Genomic DNA, 15,520 nt, shown 5'->3' with positions numbered 1-15,520 from the left:
GTGGAAAGAAATAAAGTGCAGAGAAGGCGCTGGCCCGGCTGACATGCCTGTGAGTGGAGGAAGGCACCACCAGCCTCCTTTTGACTTTGGACCCTTCCAGCAAACTGCTTCTCTCTCTTTCCACCCGTCCTCTGGTCTCAGGAGCTCCCCTGGCCTTTCCCCCTGGAATCCCAGCTCCTGGCCATCTGGCCTCCCGCCCCAGCCCCCACCCCTGAGGAGAAGCCCCTTCCTCACCACTCCCCGCAGGACCGCTCACAGACTCAGCACACTTACTGCCTTCAGAGGCATCTGCTCTTTTGGATCTGTTTGTGCAACCAGCTAATAATCTACGGGCAAATCAACCTAAAAACTGGACCACTGTTAATGAGCCCACATGTTGCATGTTACTCATGAAGATATAATAGGAAATTCTCTTAAATGTTAACCTCAAGATAACATTAAGTCTGGGACTAGTTTTCTCCTGAACTAACCTAGTAATCCTATCCCCCGTCACAAAAAAAAAAAAGGGGTTTTGTTCTGTTTCCATTGGTGAAGCCCAGTTGGTTCCTGGTAATCATACACGTTTCCAAATAATTTGTAAACTGTTAAAATCATTCTAGACCTTGATATCAAAATCTGAAGGAGAAAAGAAAAAAAAACCCTAAAGAAGGAGAAAAACTGCAGCAACATTGCCGGTGATGTAAGACGCTTATACTGGTTGTCTGAAGGAGAAGCAGGAAACGGGGAGGGAGAGGGTGAGATAATTACTTGCTACATTCAAATTTGCTCGCCTAAACTGAAATATTAGTTAAAAGAGGGAAAAGGACTCAATTATTAGGCAATTATTTTTCCTGCCACAACAAACAAGCAAACAAAAACCTAACGGGGATACCTTGTAATAATATCTTCCTCAATGTTTTTTTTAATGGCAGAAGAAATACTTATAGGCCTCTCTCTCTCATGAACGTAGATGCCAAAATTCTAAACAAAGATATTGGCAAGTCAAATCCAATGACGCGTAAAAAGAATACATCACGGCTAAGTCAGGTTTATTCCAGTTATACAACAAATATTTAAGGGTTAACGTTCAAAAATCAATCAGCATAATTGAGAAAAAAAGGAGATTAATCATTCAATCATCTCAGCAGATATTTAAACGAGAATGCCCACTGTCACCAGGTCAACATGATCCTATATGTCCTAGGCAGTGAAAAAGGCAAGAACAAGATATAAAATGTATAAAGTTTAGCAGTAAATAAATAAAATTGCCATTATTCATAGGCAACATAATTATATGTGTAAAAAAGCCAAAAGAATCTAAAATAAACTATTTGAATTAAATAGTCAGTTTGGCAAGGTCAATGAATTCAGAGTCACTATACAAAAATTAACTACATTTCTCTATCCTTGTGAATATAGCTGGTCTCTGACCCTAGTTCCTGTCACAGAGTTTCCAAAACCCTTGGATTTCCTGAGTGACAGGAGTGTCTTTGTGATGTTAATAAGACGACTCTAGGGAATTCCCTGGCGGTTAAGACCCTGGGCCCTCACTGCTGAGGGCCCGGATTCGCTCCCTGGTCGGAGAACTAAGATCCCACAAGTTTCGGGGAGGAGCCAAAAATAATAATAATAATGTTGATGACTCTAGGTGGGACCCTAGAGAGACTGGAGATGGTCACCAGTTAAACTGAAGAGGGCACAAAAGGCCATACCTCCAGGGAAGGCCAATGGCTTAATCAAGCATATGCTAAGGAAGTCCTGATGATAAAAACTCTGGATCCCAGAGCTCAGTGGAGCGTCCAGGTTGGTGAACACACCAATGTACCAGGAGGGTGACACACTCTGGCTCCAGAGGGAGAGGGCATGGAAGCTCCCTGTCCCTCTGACAGACCCCATCCTAGGTACGTTCTTTAAAATAAAACTGTAATCGTCAGTGTAGCACTTTCCTGAGTTCTGTGAGCCATTCTAGCGAATTATCAAACCTAAGGGGGAGTCATGAAAACCCCTGAGTGTATAGCCAGTTGGTCAGATGTACACAGGTGGAGGGGACCCCACTTGAGGCTGGCATCTGAGGTGAGAGCCGTCTCTGGAGGACTGAGCCCCTACACCCATGGGGACTGATGCTAATGCCAGGTGGTTGGCACCAGAACTGAACTACAATACACCCTGGTTGGAACAATCTGTAACAAACAAATGAAAAATAAAACTTTCAAGACACTGCTTAAAATCACCAAATGCCTAGCAATAAATCAAGAAAAGAAGTGTAAGACTTCTACACAGAAAATGACTATATTATTGAAAGAAATTAAGAGAGCATGAACTAATGGAGGGGTAACCATGTTTGTAGACTGGAAGATTCATTACTATAAAGATGTCAAGTCTTCAAGTTATCTATAGAGTCAATGCAATTCCATAAAATTCCCAGGCAAAAAAGGTTAAGAATAGTCAAAACAATCTTGAAGAACAAAGAACAAAGTATTGAACATTATCAGGTACCAAAGCTTACTGTAAAAGTACTGCAATTATGTCAATGAGTATTGGAACAAGGAAAAATAAAGAGACCAATGGAAGAGGGTCCAGACCTGCAGATATACCATGGTTCAGTGAGGAAAGGACAGTCCTTTCAATGAGTTCTACTGAAGTAGTTGGACATCCATATGGATTTTTTAAAAAAAGAATCTTGACCTGTAACACATCAAAAACAAAAATAGGGCTTCCCTGGTGGCGCAGTGGTTGAGGGTCCGCCTGCTGATGCAGGGCACACGGGTTCGTGCCCCGGTCCAGGAAGATCCCGCGTGCTGCGAGCGGCTGGGCCCGTGAGCCATGGCCGCCGGGCCTGCGCGTCCGGAGCCTATGCTCGGCGGCGGGAAGGGCCGCAACAGTGAGAGGCCCGCGTACCGCAAAAAATAAATAAATAATAAATAAAAATAAATTCCGGAAGGATTATAGATCGCTAAGGTAAACAATACAGCTTCCAGAAGATAACACAGGATTCTAGCTTCCTGCCTTTCATATAGGCAAAGAATCTTCAACGGGGAATCAAAAGCACTAACCACCACAACGGATGAGAAGCAGATGAGAACGTGCTCAGCATCATTAGTCACTAGGGAAATCTATATTAAAATCACAATGAGATACTACCACACACCTACCTGATGGGTTAACTAAAATAAAATAAATAAAGAGCCAACAATACCAGAGTTGTGAGCATAGGAGTGGAAACAGATACAAGCACTTTGGAAAACTGTCTCCTCTATGCCTATACGATGCCCTAGCATTTCTACTCCCAGACATATTCCCAGCAGAACTGGCTACATATAGTCACCAGAAGACATGCCAAGAGTGTTCTTAGTGGCATTATTTGTAAGACTCTCAAAGTGGAAACAATCCAAACGTCCACCAACAGTACCATGGTGGTGTGTTTTTATCATGGAATACTATACAGCAACGAAAAGAGAATGAACTACAGCTACAAGCAACATGCATAAAGTTCATAACCTTAATGTTGAGCAGAAGGACCCGGACATAAGAGTATATACTATACGATTCACTTATAAAAGTTCAGAAACAGAAAAAATTGACCCATGATGATTTGGGGGGCAGGGGCAGTAACTGGGAGGGTGTGCAGGGGGCTTCTAGGATATTGATAATGTTCTATTTCTTGAGCTAAGACGTATTTACACAAGGGTGCTCCTTTGTGAAAACTAGCAAGCTGAATACTTATGATTTAAGCACTTTGCTTCAACAGAAACTTTACTTTAAAACAAATCTAGGAGCTTCCCTGCTGGCACAGTGGTTAAGAATCCGCCTGTCAATGCAGTGGACACAGGTTCGAGCCCCGGTCCAGGAAGGTCCCACATGCCGCGGAGCAACTAAGCTCATGTGCCACAACTACTGAGCCTGCGCTCTAGAGCCCGCGAGCCACAACTACTGAGCCCGCGTGCCATAACTACTGAAATCCGTGCACCTAGAGCCCGTGCTCTACAACACGAGAAGCCACCACAATGAGAAGCACGCGCACCGCAACGAAGAGTAGTCCCCGCTCGCCGCAACTAGAGAAAGCCCACACGCAGCAACGATGACCTAATGGAGCCAAAAATAAATAAATAAAATAAATAAATTAAAAAAAATAAAAAATAGAACAAATCTAGGTGGTTGCCGAAAGTGAGAGGTTGGGCAAAACAGGTGAAGGTGGTCAAAAGGTATAAATTTCCAGTTATAAGTCCTTAAAATTGGGGGGGGATGGGGAGGGGAGGGGCGGGGTTTTAAATAAGTCCTGGGGATGTAATGTATAGCATGAGCACTATAGTAAATAGTTAATAAATAATATGTATTGTCTATTTGAAAGTTGCTAAGAGAGTAGACCTTAAAAGTTCTCATCACAAGAAAAAAATTTTTGTAACTATGTGTGGTGATGGATGTTAACTAGACTTATCGCAATGACCACTTCACAACATGCACACACAGCAAATCATTTTGTTTTATACCTGAAACTGATATAATGTAATGTCAATTATATCTCAATTTTTTTTAATGTAGAACTGACAGTAAATTTTCTAGCCTGGGGTTACTGGAATATGCCAATCTTCTGGTCTCTTTCTCAATACCTACAACCCCCCTGAGAAGTGACACAGAACAGCAGTCAAGGGCTTGGCCCGTGGAGGGGAGCAGTCTGGGGTGGCCACTTAGCTGTCATGTGGCTGAGAATGAAAGATTCTCAGCCTCTCTGAGCCTCGGTTCCCTGTCTACAGTGCTTGAATTCAGTACTCAACAAAGGCTAACCAGTCATGAAGGCATTTCTTCCTTCTTTAACGATCCCTGCTCTACCCTCTTCCACAGCTTGGGTCTGGGGCATTTCTGGGGAGACTGGGCCTCTTGGGGAGCCTCAGTCCCTTGGATCCTCCTCTTGTTCCTGTTGCTTTTCTATCACAGCCTCTTGCCTCCCTAACTGGGGCACCAGGGAGGACAGGTGACTGGTGGATCCTGAAATGAAAGAACCCACATAGAGGTGCAGCTGGTAAATGTGGCCATGCTCCTTTCCCAGACATCTCCCCAGAGCAGCGACCCCCAGGCCGTGCTTCTGCAGTGAGACCACAAAGGCGCTGGCCATCAGGACGGCTGCCTGAACTTTTCCCAACGTGTGGGAAACAAATAACTGAATGAGGAGCATCTCCTCAGTTTTAAGTTACTTTTCTGGACTTTTTTTTTCTTAAGCTCTGGCTTCTGTTACCCTTAACATACATGCTAGGGTCCAGATAAGATGCCATCTGAATTAGCGTGCAATTATATAGCAGGCTCTTTTGACCTCAATGTATTCATAATTCCAAGAAAGACACCACGCCCAGACAGTGGGGCAGCTGCCACCCAAGCCAGTATGTGAGAACCACCGTGGCCCAAGCGGGTGTCAACACCAATGGGGGTAGCTTTGGGATCGTAATAACAATAATTTTTAAAACAGCTGACATTTATTGCACGACAACATGGTGCCAGGCGCTGAGCTGAGCCCCGTACGTGCCCTACCTCATTCTGTCCTCCCCACAACCTCCGGGTTGGGTGCTGTCATTCATGTGGATGACCAATTCACCAGCCACCAAAGAGCAATTTCTCTGAGCCCAAAAGTCAGTCACTATTTTGAGCCTTTTACAAAATGAACTCCACTGCACAAGCGTGTGCTCCCTTTTTAAACTTACTCTCGAGAAAGTTTGATGAGAGACGGACGTGCATTTAAAGCAGGACTCTAGGTGACTGTGCATATGTGCGCGCGCGCACACGTGTGTGTGTGTGTGTGTGTGTGTGTGTGTGTGTGTGAGAGAGAGAGAGAGAGAGAGAGGAGAGGGAGCGCCTGCCTGGAATGGATAAATCTGTGTGTCTGTCTGCCGGTGGGTGTGGGTAACAGCGTGTAAAAGGATGCCTGAGTGTGTGTGGGATTGAGCCGGCCTGTGTGTGAGTGGGTAGGTGGGTGCGTATGTGTGCATGTATGTGTGTGCGTGTGTGGACGTGGGGGTGTGTGGGTGTGGATGTAGGTGTGGGGTCATGTGTGTGAGTGTGTGGGTGTGGGTGTTTGTGGGTGTCGATATAGGTGTGGAGTCGTGTGTGTGAGTGTGTGGATGTGGGTGTTTGTGGGTGTGGATATAGGTGTGGGGCCGTGTGTGTGCGTGTGTGGACGTGGGTGTGTGTGGGTGTGGATGTAGGTGTGGGGTCATGTGTGTGAGTATGTGGACGTGGGTGTTTGTGGGTGTGGATGTAGGTGTGGGGTCGTGTGTGTGCGTGTGTGCGTGTGGATGTGTGTGGGTGTGGATGTAGGTGTGGGGTCGTGTGTGTGCGCGTGTGTGGATGTGGGTGTTTGTTGGTGTGGATGTAGGTGTGGGAATGAGCCTGCCTGGGGCGGGGCAAGGGGTTGCGGGAGGGAGGCTTCCTTCCAACCAAGGCTCCTGGCTGCCAGCTGGCCAGAGACCAGGCGTTCCAGAGAGCCCGGTGAAACCAGTCTTTCGAGAACCCTGCCCAGGTCACGGTAAATAGGCCCTGCAGCAGGGAAGAGACTCTGGCTATAACGTCTGGGGAATGTTCCAGCAACCCTAGGTTTAACCCCCAACGAAACAGGCTGGCGGCTGCACACCCCAGCCCTCTGGGCTCACCTTGTGAGCCACAGAACGCAGCCCAGCCCTCAGTCTGTGGAAATCCTCCTAGACACTCCCCCTAAGAATCCCAGGGACAAAAAGGGATCTCACTTCTTATCAGAGGAGAAGTCTGAAGAACCGATCTAAACTGTGTTCCAAACAGCAGAGCACAAAATGGTGCGTAGACAGTGATCTCAACGTGAAAACACGTAAGGGCAGCTAATGAGAGAGCATGGCTGTAAAAATGAAAATGATTTTGAGCCTGTTGCCTTGTTACAAGATTTTTTAAACTTTAAAAAAAAAAAGATTAACTTTCTAAAAAGTTATCAAAGTAAATTAAAATATTAAAAGTGCTTCTTGGGGCTTCCCTGGTGGCGCAGTGGTTGAGAGTCAGCCTGCCGACGAAGGGGACACGGGTTCGTGCCCCGGTCCGGGAAGATCCCACATGCCGCGGAGCGGCTGGGCCCGTGAGCCATGGCCGCTGAGCCTGCGCGTCCGGAGCCTGTGCTCCGCGTCCGGAGTCTGTGCTCCGCAACGGGAGAGGCCACAGCAGTGAGAGGCCCGCGTACCGCAAAAAAAAAAAAAAAAAAGTGCTTCTTTCTAAGTCACAGGCTTCTGGATTGTTTGGTTTTGATTTCTGCCTGTTTTCAAAGGTTCTGATGATGATATGTAGGTCTTTTTAATTAACATTAAGGAAAAGAAATTCCCTAATAAATGGAACAGGAATACAGTAAGTAGTCCAGAATCCAGTCTATGAAATGAGCCAGGAGTCCTTTCTGTAGCCACAAAGCCTTTTACAGATGGATGTCCTGGGACGCTCGGGTGTGATGAGAGGGGTAACCCGAGGTTCAGGACAGGAGAGCACCCTGTCATAGGGCAGCTGTGCCCAATGGCAGATGGAGGGGCTCGGAGAACAAGGGGAGAGGACTGGATCAAACGGCAGCAACAGCACCAGGAAGCTGCTCCCCGTCCTCTTAACTGAGGGCCACCTTGGGCACCTCTAGGAAATTCCATAACCCTCACATCCTCCTGGCAAGTTCTCCTGAGAAGTTCTGCAGGACTCAAAACTCCCTAAGGCCAAAGGAAGGCAGAAAGAGAGAGCCAGCCCTAGGACAGGCAAGGCAAGCTGTCCCTCCCCGCAGGCTGGGCTGAAGGAACCAGGGGGCTCCCCTAAAATCAATCACCAAGTCAGCGACATAAGGGTCCGGTCCGCCCTCCCCCTCTAGGCACACTCCCCTCTTAGAGAGTGTCTGATAAACAGGCTTGCGGCCCCTGCCTTCGAGGAGACAGACTGGCAGGAAAACGTCATGCGAGGCACCACTCCTTTCCCTCAAGGATATCCTAGCTGTTCAGTTACCTGGTTCATCAGCAGGACAGCACTACCTCGGGAGACGGGCACACAGTGGTGGCCCCTCCCAGCCCCTCTGGAAAGAACTGAGAGGCGGTCACATATGCAGAAGCAGTTTCCCCCAAAGTCGGGGCACCAAGGACTGAGAAGCTCATTTCTCACCCTTTGGTCTCGTCCAAGTGCTCCCAGAACAAGAGGCACAGACAGGAAAAGTACTGTGTCTATTCCCCCTCGAAGATCCAGCTGAAATGTCAGATTTCTACTGACAAGACAAGCAAGGCTCCGGCTTCCGGAGGGTCCCCTGCCCCTATCCATTTCTCCTGCAGGACACAGGAGAAGTGTGGTTTTGTGTTTCTGTGCACTGTTTTCCATATTAAACATCTGTACAGTACCACCTGTCCTGACCAGAGAAGTCCAGGAAAACTCTAGAGCTGGTCTTTTGAATTAGAAATACAAGACTTTTGACAAGTAAAGATCTAAGAAGCTCTTATTAGGGCCTGGCCGTAAGGCAGAGCCTTCCAGTACACAAATAATAGCTTTAGGAAGAGATCTGTAAATAGAAGATGGGTGAGGTGCTCTCAGCTCTGGCTCCTCTATGGAAGCTGGCGCACGGGCTGCACACGCACCACACTGAAGAGAAAGTGAGCAGCAGCCTGGCCAGTGTTTTGTCAGTTGCTCCGCTGGCATCTCTGCCCCAACAGGCAGCTCCTGTCACTCGCTCAGATATACTTGCCCCGGGGGAATCTTCTTGAGATCAGATCACCAGCTCAGTTCAAGAGTGTTTCCAGGTGGAGCTGTCCGAGATCAGGTGTAGAGCTGCCTTCGCTCTCCACTCTGGAGGCCGCCCTCTCCCAGAACCTCGTGACCACTGTCCCATCCCACAGCTGGGCTCAGCACTCGCCCTATGCGACCTCCCCAGGAGGCTCCCCAAACCAGGCCTGCATGGCTCTTTCTCATCTCGCCAGAGAGCCGCTTGGGCCAGGCTTCTCCATGCCTCACACGCTCTGCCTGCTCTCAGTTGGCTCCCAAACCTTTCAGCCGGGTCCCCGCCTCACTCCCGAGCCCCACGTGCCACTTCCCCCGCATACCTGCCTGGATGGACTGCACCCTCGTGCTGCTTGGGGTGGTCCAGGGCCAGCAGCACGGGCATCATCGGAGAGCTTGTCAGAAAGGCAGACCCTTGGGCCGCACCCCAAACCCACTGAGTTCTCATCTGCGTTTGAACAGAATATCTAGGCAGTCGGACATTCGTTGAAGCGACAGGTGCTCCGGTGCACACAATGCTGGGCACAGAAGTCTGATAAAGGGTGACACCGTTATTATTTAGCACCACCCCTCCCTCCGCCCTCACCAAACTGGCTCTGCTTCCCTCCTCTGCCCACTCCCGTCAAATGACAACATCATCAACTTGAATCCCAGGCAAAACCCTCAGATGTTCACAACTACTTCCCACCCCGACTAATAATCACTGGGCTCTGTCATTCTGACTGCAGAAGCGTCTGGAGGCCTAGGCCTTCCCGGGTCCCACCGTGCCTACCTGTCTCCCTGGTAGACAGCGGCTGCTGTGAACAGGGCTGTGTTAGTCCTCTGACTCCCAAAAGCTAGCACACCGTCTGACACACAGGCTTCCAAAAGTTAGATGTTTGTTGAACAAATGAAAAGAACAAGCAGGTGGAGGGAAATAAGATACTTAAGGTGTACCAGACGGGAGGAACCCAAAGCAAATGCAAAAATTATGCAGTGTTCTGTCCAGCCTGTATAAAGTTGTTTCAGGAATAATATTAAGCAGGTGGGGAAAACGTGATGTGACATAGCTGGAAATATGGGAGGAGTTTTCGAGAAATTATTTCTAGCTTTTTCCCTCCAAAATATAACTCACTAACTGTCTATGAGGAGCAGTAATAGGTGCAAGGTTACCCCAGGGGTCAGTGACCAAAGACTAAAGAAGAGCTGAACACCTGGGACAGGCAGGAATGCCCCGGAGGGAGGGGGAGGGAGGGGCACAGCGGAAGCTGGAGGGTGCGTTTCAATGAGGGGCGGAGCTTCCAAACTCTCAAGTGGAGAGTTCTTTCATCACTGTGCTTCCAGAGTCTGGGGGAGCATCTGTGGTGAAGGAAAAACACAGCAGGGCCAGGAGCAGCCCAGGGAAGCTTCATTTTAAGATTTCGAGCTGTAGCCAAACTCAACCAAAACTCCCAGTACTGCGAACATTCTAGACGAGGTTTAAGTGGAAGGACCAAGGTTCAAATTGCAGGAGCCTCTCAGTGGCCTCACAGCTCTCACCAATTAGTGGGTCTTACTCCTGAGAGCCTGCAGCACGAGGCATCGTGTCTTGCACATAGCACGGGGTTCAGTAAACAGTGACAGCTGCCTTGAGTTGGAAGGCAGAAGCGGCTGGGAAGCTGTCACCTCGTTGCTTTGGTCCCTAGGCGAAGCTCAGCGCCCCCAGGCCTGCAGTGACTCTCTGAGCCTGTCTCTAAGTGTGTGGGAGCATATTCATGACTCCCACTAATGAGTGAAGCCACGTCAGCTCTTGATGGTCAAAGACCGCTTATTCACTGAGAACCTGAGGCACAGGGAAGGAGAACCAAGACTCCACACTCTGCTTCTCAGTCCCTGACCTGAACCTCTGATACACGTGTCACTGCAGGAGCACCTCCTGGCTTTCTTGGGGCAGCTGGAAATGTCAAGTCCCTGGATAACAGCACAACACACCCATTTTTCTTTAGCCCTTATCAGCTCGTCAAAATTCTAACACTTCTGGAATGCGGATAATTCTCTCTCAAAGCTGACAGGTCATTCTTTCATTCAGTGACTTTTTATTGAGGTCTTACTATGTGCCAAGAACCATGTTACGTGCCAGAGATATATTGGTGAACAGAACTTAGAGCCCTGCCCTTTGGAACTGCATTCTAGTGGGAAGAGACAGACAATAAAAAACAAAGTAAACTGGTAAATTGTACAGTTGTTAGAAAGTAGTATGAGAAAAAGAAAAATGAGCACAGGGTAGGTCTGGGTAGATCAGGAAGGTCAGGGTGGGAAGGGGGTTACAGTTTTAACTAGGGTGACAGGAAGGCCTCACTGAGAAGGTGAAGTTGAAGCAGACCCGAGGGAGGGGAGAGTAAGCCATGCAAAGTCTAGGAAGAACATTCCTGCCTGAGGGAACAGCCAGGGCAAAGGCTCTAGGGTGGGAGTGTCCTCAAGGCCAGCAAGGCTAGCAGGGCTTGCCAGAGACAGCCATTCGCTTGTTGCTCATTCATCGTTTAAGAAACATTTACTGTTAATTTCTTTGCTAGCAACTGAGTGGAGAAAACACTAATAAGGCATGATCCCAACCCTCAGGGAGCTTATAATGCTAGTGGGTAAGGTGGAGATAAAATGACCTGAAAAGAGGATTTTACACCAGCAGCGGAAAGACTCTGGCAGAATTCAGGACCCTCACCTGAAGGTGAGGTGAAGGAGGTGCCAAAGAGTCCCCTGAGGCGCAGAAAAGACCCTCGGCTAGACTAGCAGGCACCCTGGCCCCGATTTTGGTGCTGATGATGCTGCTGGCTGTGTTAACCTGGCTTGGTGGGTTTTCTTAGCTAAAAAAGGAGCCTTCCAAACACCAGATTTGTAAAGAAAATCCTTTACGTTGCAGGTGTACACTACGCGTTTGCCGCGTCCTGGAGGGCCTCAGACTGAAAAGGTAGATGCCAGATGGAAAGATCTGCCAGAGGTCACACTGCGGGGAGCCCAGCATGGCAACGAACAAGGAAGTGATGGTGTGACCATCCCTCACACTTGCATCTCCAGGGTCTCACACTGCACAGGGCAGACTGTGCCTGTGTTCCCATGGAATTACCAGCACCCCCTCCAGGCCTCAGTCTCAGGCTGCAAGCCTGTTACGGAGGAGAGTCCAGTGGACTAAAATGTGCATCTGCAGAGCCCCACGCAGCAGTGCTCTGGCCTGAGAGATGCTAGCTCTGCTTCCTCAGCTTCAGGAAGCGGTACCTTATTTTTTTTATTTATTTATTTTTTTGAGTCCAAAGGTGGCCCTGCCGAGACCCAGGAAGCTCCCACCCTGCTGATCAGGGGCTGAGAAGCCTGACCAAGCCAGTCCATACAGGTTGGATCCAGATACGGGCTGAACGATGCTTGTCGGGCGTGTCACCAGCAACAGTCCCAAAGACCATCGAGGTGGTAAGGAGGAAGCTGCCCTGCTGAGTCCTAACCCGGTTCCCGACCAAGCAACATGGGAGAGGTCCTCTGGGCCTCGAGGCTGCAGGGTGGGGTGGGGCACAAATCCTCAGTGCTCTTCTGTTCAGACCCCGAAGCTCCCCCCAGGCTGTGCCGTCACCACGGGTCCCTCTGCAGCGAGACGGCCTTACTGGGCTGTCTCCCACTCAAGTCCTCCTCAGCTCTGACGCTGAGATTCAGTCTTTCAAACTGAAAAAGGGAAGGTACCTGGCCCTGACCCCGACCCCAGCATCCTTGCCAGGCCAGCTCCTCCCAAACCCACTCCATCACCCACTGATTCAAGCCAGTTCAAGCTCTCCTCCACTCTCGGTTCCAGAAATGACTGAAAAGGGTCTGGGCGCTGGCTCCCAGCTAGAAGCTAGAAGCCCTCAGCCAGAGGGAGTTCCACCAATGGGAAACACAGCCAAGTCCCCAGGTTTAGGATAAGGTCCCTCCCCCTCTTCCTCCATTCCTTTATAAAGACCTTCCCTTTCTGCCTCCTCTCTCCCTTTGGCCTAGGAGGGTTTTACTCCATAATTGGTTTGTTTACTGTCACTCTGAAGGCTTTGGGGTGGCAGAGGTAGGAGAAAAGTTTTGTTGCAAGTGAGGAAAGGCGTGTGTGCCCTGAGCTCTGAGGCTGGTGAGTAAACCCTCCGAGTGTCTCTCTAACTACCTGAAAATCGGCCAAGAACCCATGTGAGAAAAAAACACAAGGCAATGCAAGGCCCGCTGAAGATTCCCAGCAGACCACAGGAGGGAAGCTTCTGTTTGGCGCCTGGGAAAGACAGAACAATAACCAAAACTTAATCGGCTTGCTTCTGCTGCATAGTCCAAAGCGTTACTTGGCATTGCTCTGGGCGGGGAGCCAACCAGAGCCCTCCCAATTCAGCTTCTGTGGGCCAGGAGCTCCAGGGACACTGCTCCCCTGCTCCAAAACCTTCCAGAGCTCCAAGCTTCCAGCAGTCTGACTGCCCTGACTTTCAGGCTCTTCCTGAGGCCCCAGATGACTCAGTCTCTCCCCCACTGACCAGTGATCAGCAGAGCCTGTACCCACAGGAACAGGACCACCTGCTGGGCCACAAGCACATCCTTTGCTCCCCAACTCAGCTTCTCTGCTCGAGGGGTTCCCTCTGCCTCAAGTACCAAGTGTCCCCACCTTTCAAGGCTCTCCTCAAATGTTCTCTCCCCTGTGAAGGCTTTCCCAGTTCACCTGCCCCTTCCCCACCCGACCCTTTCCCCACCTGACCCCAGTGAGACGTGCTTGTCCTAATCTCCATGCCCTGGTGTTGGCCTCTTCTGAGGCATTAGCTTCCCTCTGTCTGGCTCCCAGGTGGGTGAGTGTGTCTTGCTCTGCTTTGATTCACCTGAAGCGCAAAGCACGGTTCCTGGCAGACAGCAGATGCTTAAGAACTGTTTCTGCGGCCCTGAGTACCGTTCACCTCAGAGGCACAGGAGGTGCTGAGCAAAGGGACACAGAGTCACGCAAATGGAACGCTAAGATCAGCAGACACAAACCAGGCAAGGATACGCGCGACACCACAAAGAGTGAAGCGGGAGCTGCATCAGGCCTTACCCTTCTTGAACTCCTCCAGCATGGCATCCAGCTTGGTATCATGGAAGACGAAGTGCACTGGGTGGTTGTAGAAGCGGGTGATGGTCTTGAGGGGGGTGCAGTCATCGGGGTCCACGAAGGCCAAGTCTTTGACGTAGAGAATATCTACGATGTTGGATTGCTCGTCTTCATACACGGGGATGCGCGTGTAGCCGCTTTCCATAATCTCCGACATGGTGTTGAAGTCCAGGATGGCATCGTTCCGGATCATGAAGCAGTCCTGCAGCTGGGTCATGATATCCTCCACGGTTTTGGTCCGGAGTTCCAGGGCCCCCTGGATCATGTTCAGCTCCTCTTTCACGAGGTCATTATAGGGTTCCGTCACCTTCAACATCTCCATCAGCTTCTCCCGATTGTAAACGGTGCGGATCTCCTGACCCAGGAAAAAGTCCAGGAGCTTGCTGATGGGGAAACTGAGGGGGAAGGTGAGTAGCATAAAGAATTTGGTGAGAATGATAGTGTTCGCGCCCACAGCCAGCCCATGTCGGGAGCACAGGGCCTGAGGCACAATCTCCCCAAAGATGACAATGCCTATGGTGGAGAAGGCCACGGCCACCAGCCCAGACCCGATGAGGTTATCTACAAGGATGGTGAGGGAGGTGTTGACCAGCACGTTTCCCAGGAGCAGGGAGCAGAGCAAGTAGTTGCCCTTGCGTCGGATGGGCTCGATCTTGCGGGCATAGCGCCTCTCCTTCTGAGTGCCACAGTTCTGCACGATGCTCAGCTCCATGGGGTCCAGGGCCATAAGCCCCAGATTGAGGCCAGAAAATATGCCCGACAGCACTAGCAGCACCAAAATGAGGAGGATGTGCAGCCAGAGGGGCAGGAACCTCCCAGCCTCCTCCACCATGAAGAGCAGCGAGTCCTTGTCCGTCCACTTCTGCCAGGGTCCGTCCACGCCGGCGCGGGTGCACAGCGCATACAGCTTCATGTTCTCGCTCCTCCGGAGGAACTTAGTGAGCACCACCAGCATCCCGGACGTGTCCCCGCGGCTCACGTTGACCAACTTCTGGACGACCAGGTCCTTGGTGAGCTCGGGGCAGCTGGTGGAGTTGTGGATGGTCTCGGCGTTGTCCACCTCGGTGAAGGAGATCAGGTTGCTGGAGAGGGAGCCCAGCCTCTGGCCGTACAGCCTCAGGTTCACCGTGCTGCCCTCGGACACGAAGATGATGCCATCCGAGTTCATCCCGCACGATTTGTTGCAGCTCGCCAGCCTCATGCCCAGGATCGCGCTCCGCTGGGGGTCGCCCTGGCCGCGGGCCCCCCGCGCCCACAGCAGCACCAGCAGCACCGGCGCCACCAGGAGGAGGCGCCCTCGGGCCGGCCCGCCGCCCGGGCGCCCGCCCCCGCCCACCGGCGCCATGTTGCTCCGGCTCGGCCGCCGCCGCTCCCCGCGCCCCTCCGCGCAGCCCCTCTCACGCCGCCGATCCTGCCGCTCCGCCGCCGCCGAGCCAACTGCCCGGGCCGCCTGCCTGACGTCAGGTCAGCGCCCCGCCTGCCACGCCACGCCACGCCCCTCATTTGCATGGGAGGCCCCCGCCTCCTGGCGCGCGGCTCCAGCGCCCTCCCTTAAGGAGGTCCGGCATTTAAGGTGGGGCGGTGTGGGAGCGCGGGAGCCGCGGGCGAGCGCACGCCCCGCCCTTCTCCTCGCACGCCTTTCCGCTCTCTCGGCGGGTCCTTCTCTCCTCCTCCCCGACTTGCTCTCTCGACCACGTAGTTCCTCTTCCGCAGCCCAGACTGGGCTTG

The 15,520-nt window shown here is 51.0% G+C and overlaps 1 protein-coding gene across 1 annotated transcript in view; it reads right to left on the bottom strand.

The window, feature by feature from the left end:
- Positions 1-15,137, bottom strand: part of CNNM4 (cyclin and CBS domain divalent metal cation transport mediator 4) — a gene marked incomplete at both ends in the record, with an annotated part of 34,369 nt that extends 19,232 nt beyond the window's left edge. Inside the window, one exon of the mRNA XM_082672896.1 lies at positions 13,736-15,137. Coding sequence (XP_082529022.1) covers positions 13,736-15,137 — 1,402 coding nt within the window. The remainder of the gene's footprint in view (positions 1-13,735) is intronic.
- Between the last annotated feature and the right edge of the window lie 383 nt (positions 15,138-15,520).

The sequence above is a fragment of the Grampus griseus genome (assembly GCF_964374135.1).
Source record: "Grampus griseus genome assembly, chromosome: 15".
In the NCBI taxonomy this organism is placed as follows: Eukaryota; Metazoa; Chordata; class Mammalia; order Artiodactyla; family Delphinidae; genus Grampus; species Grampus griseus.
This window is presented reverse-complemented; position numbering and strand designations above follow the sequence as displayed.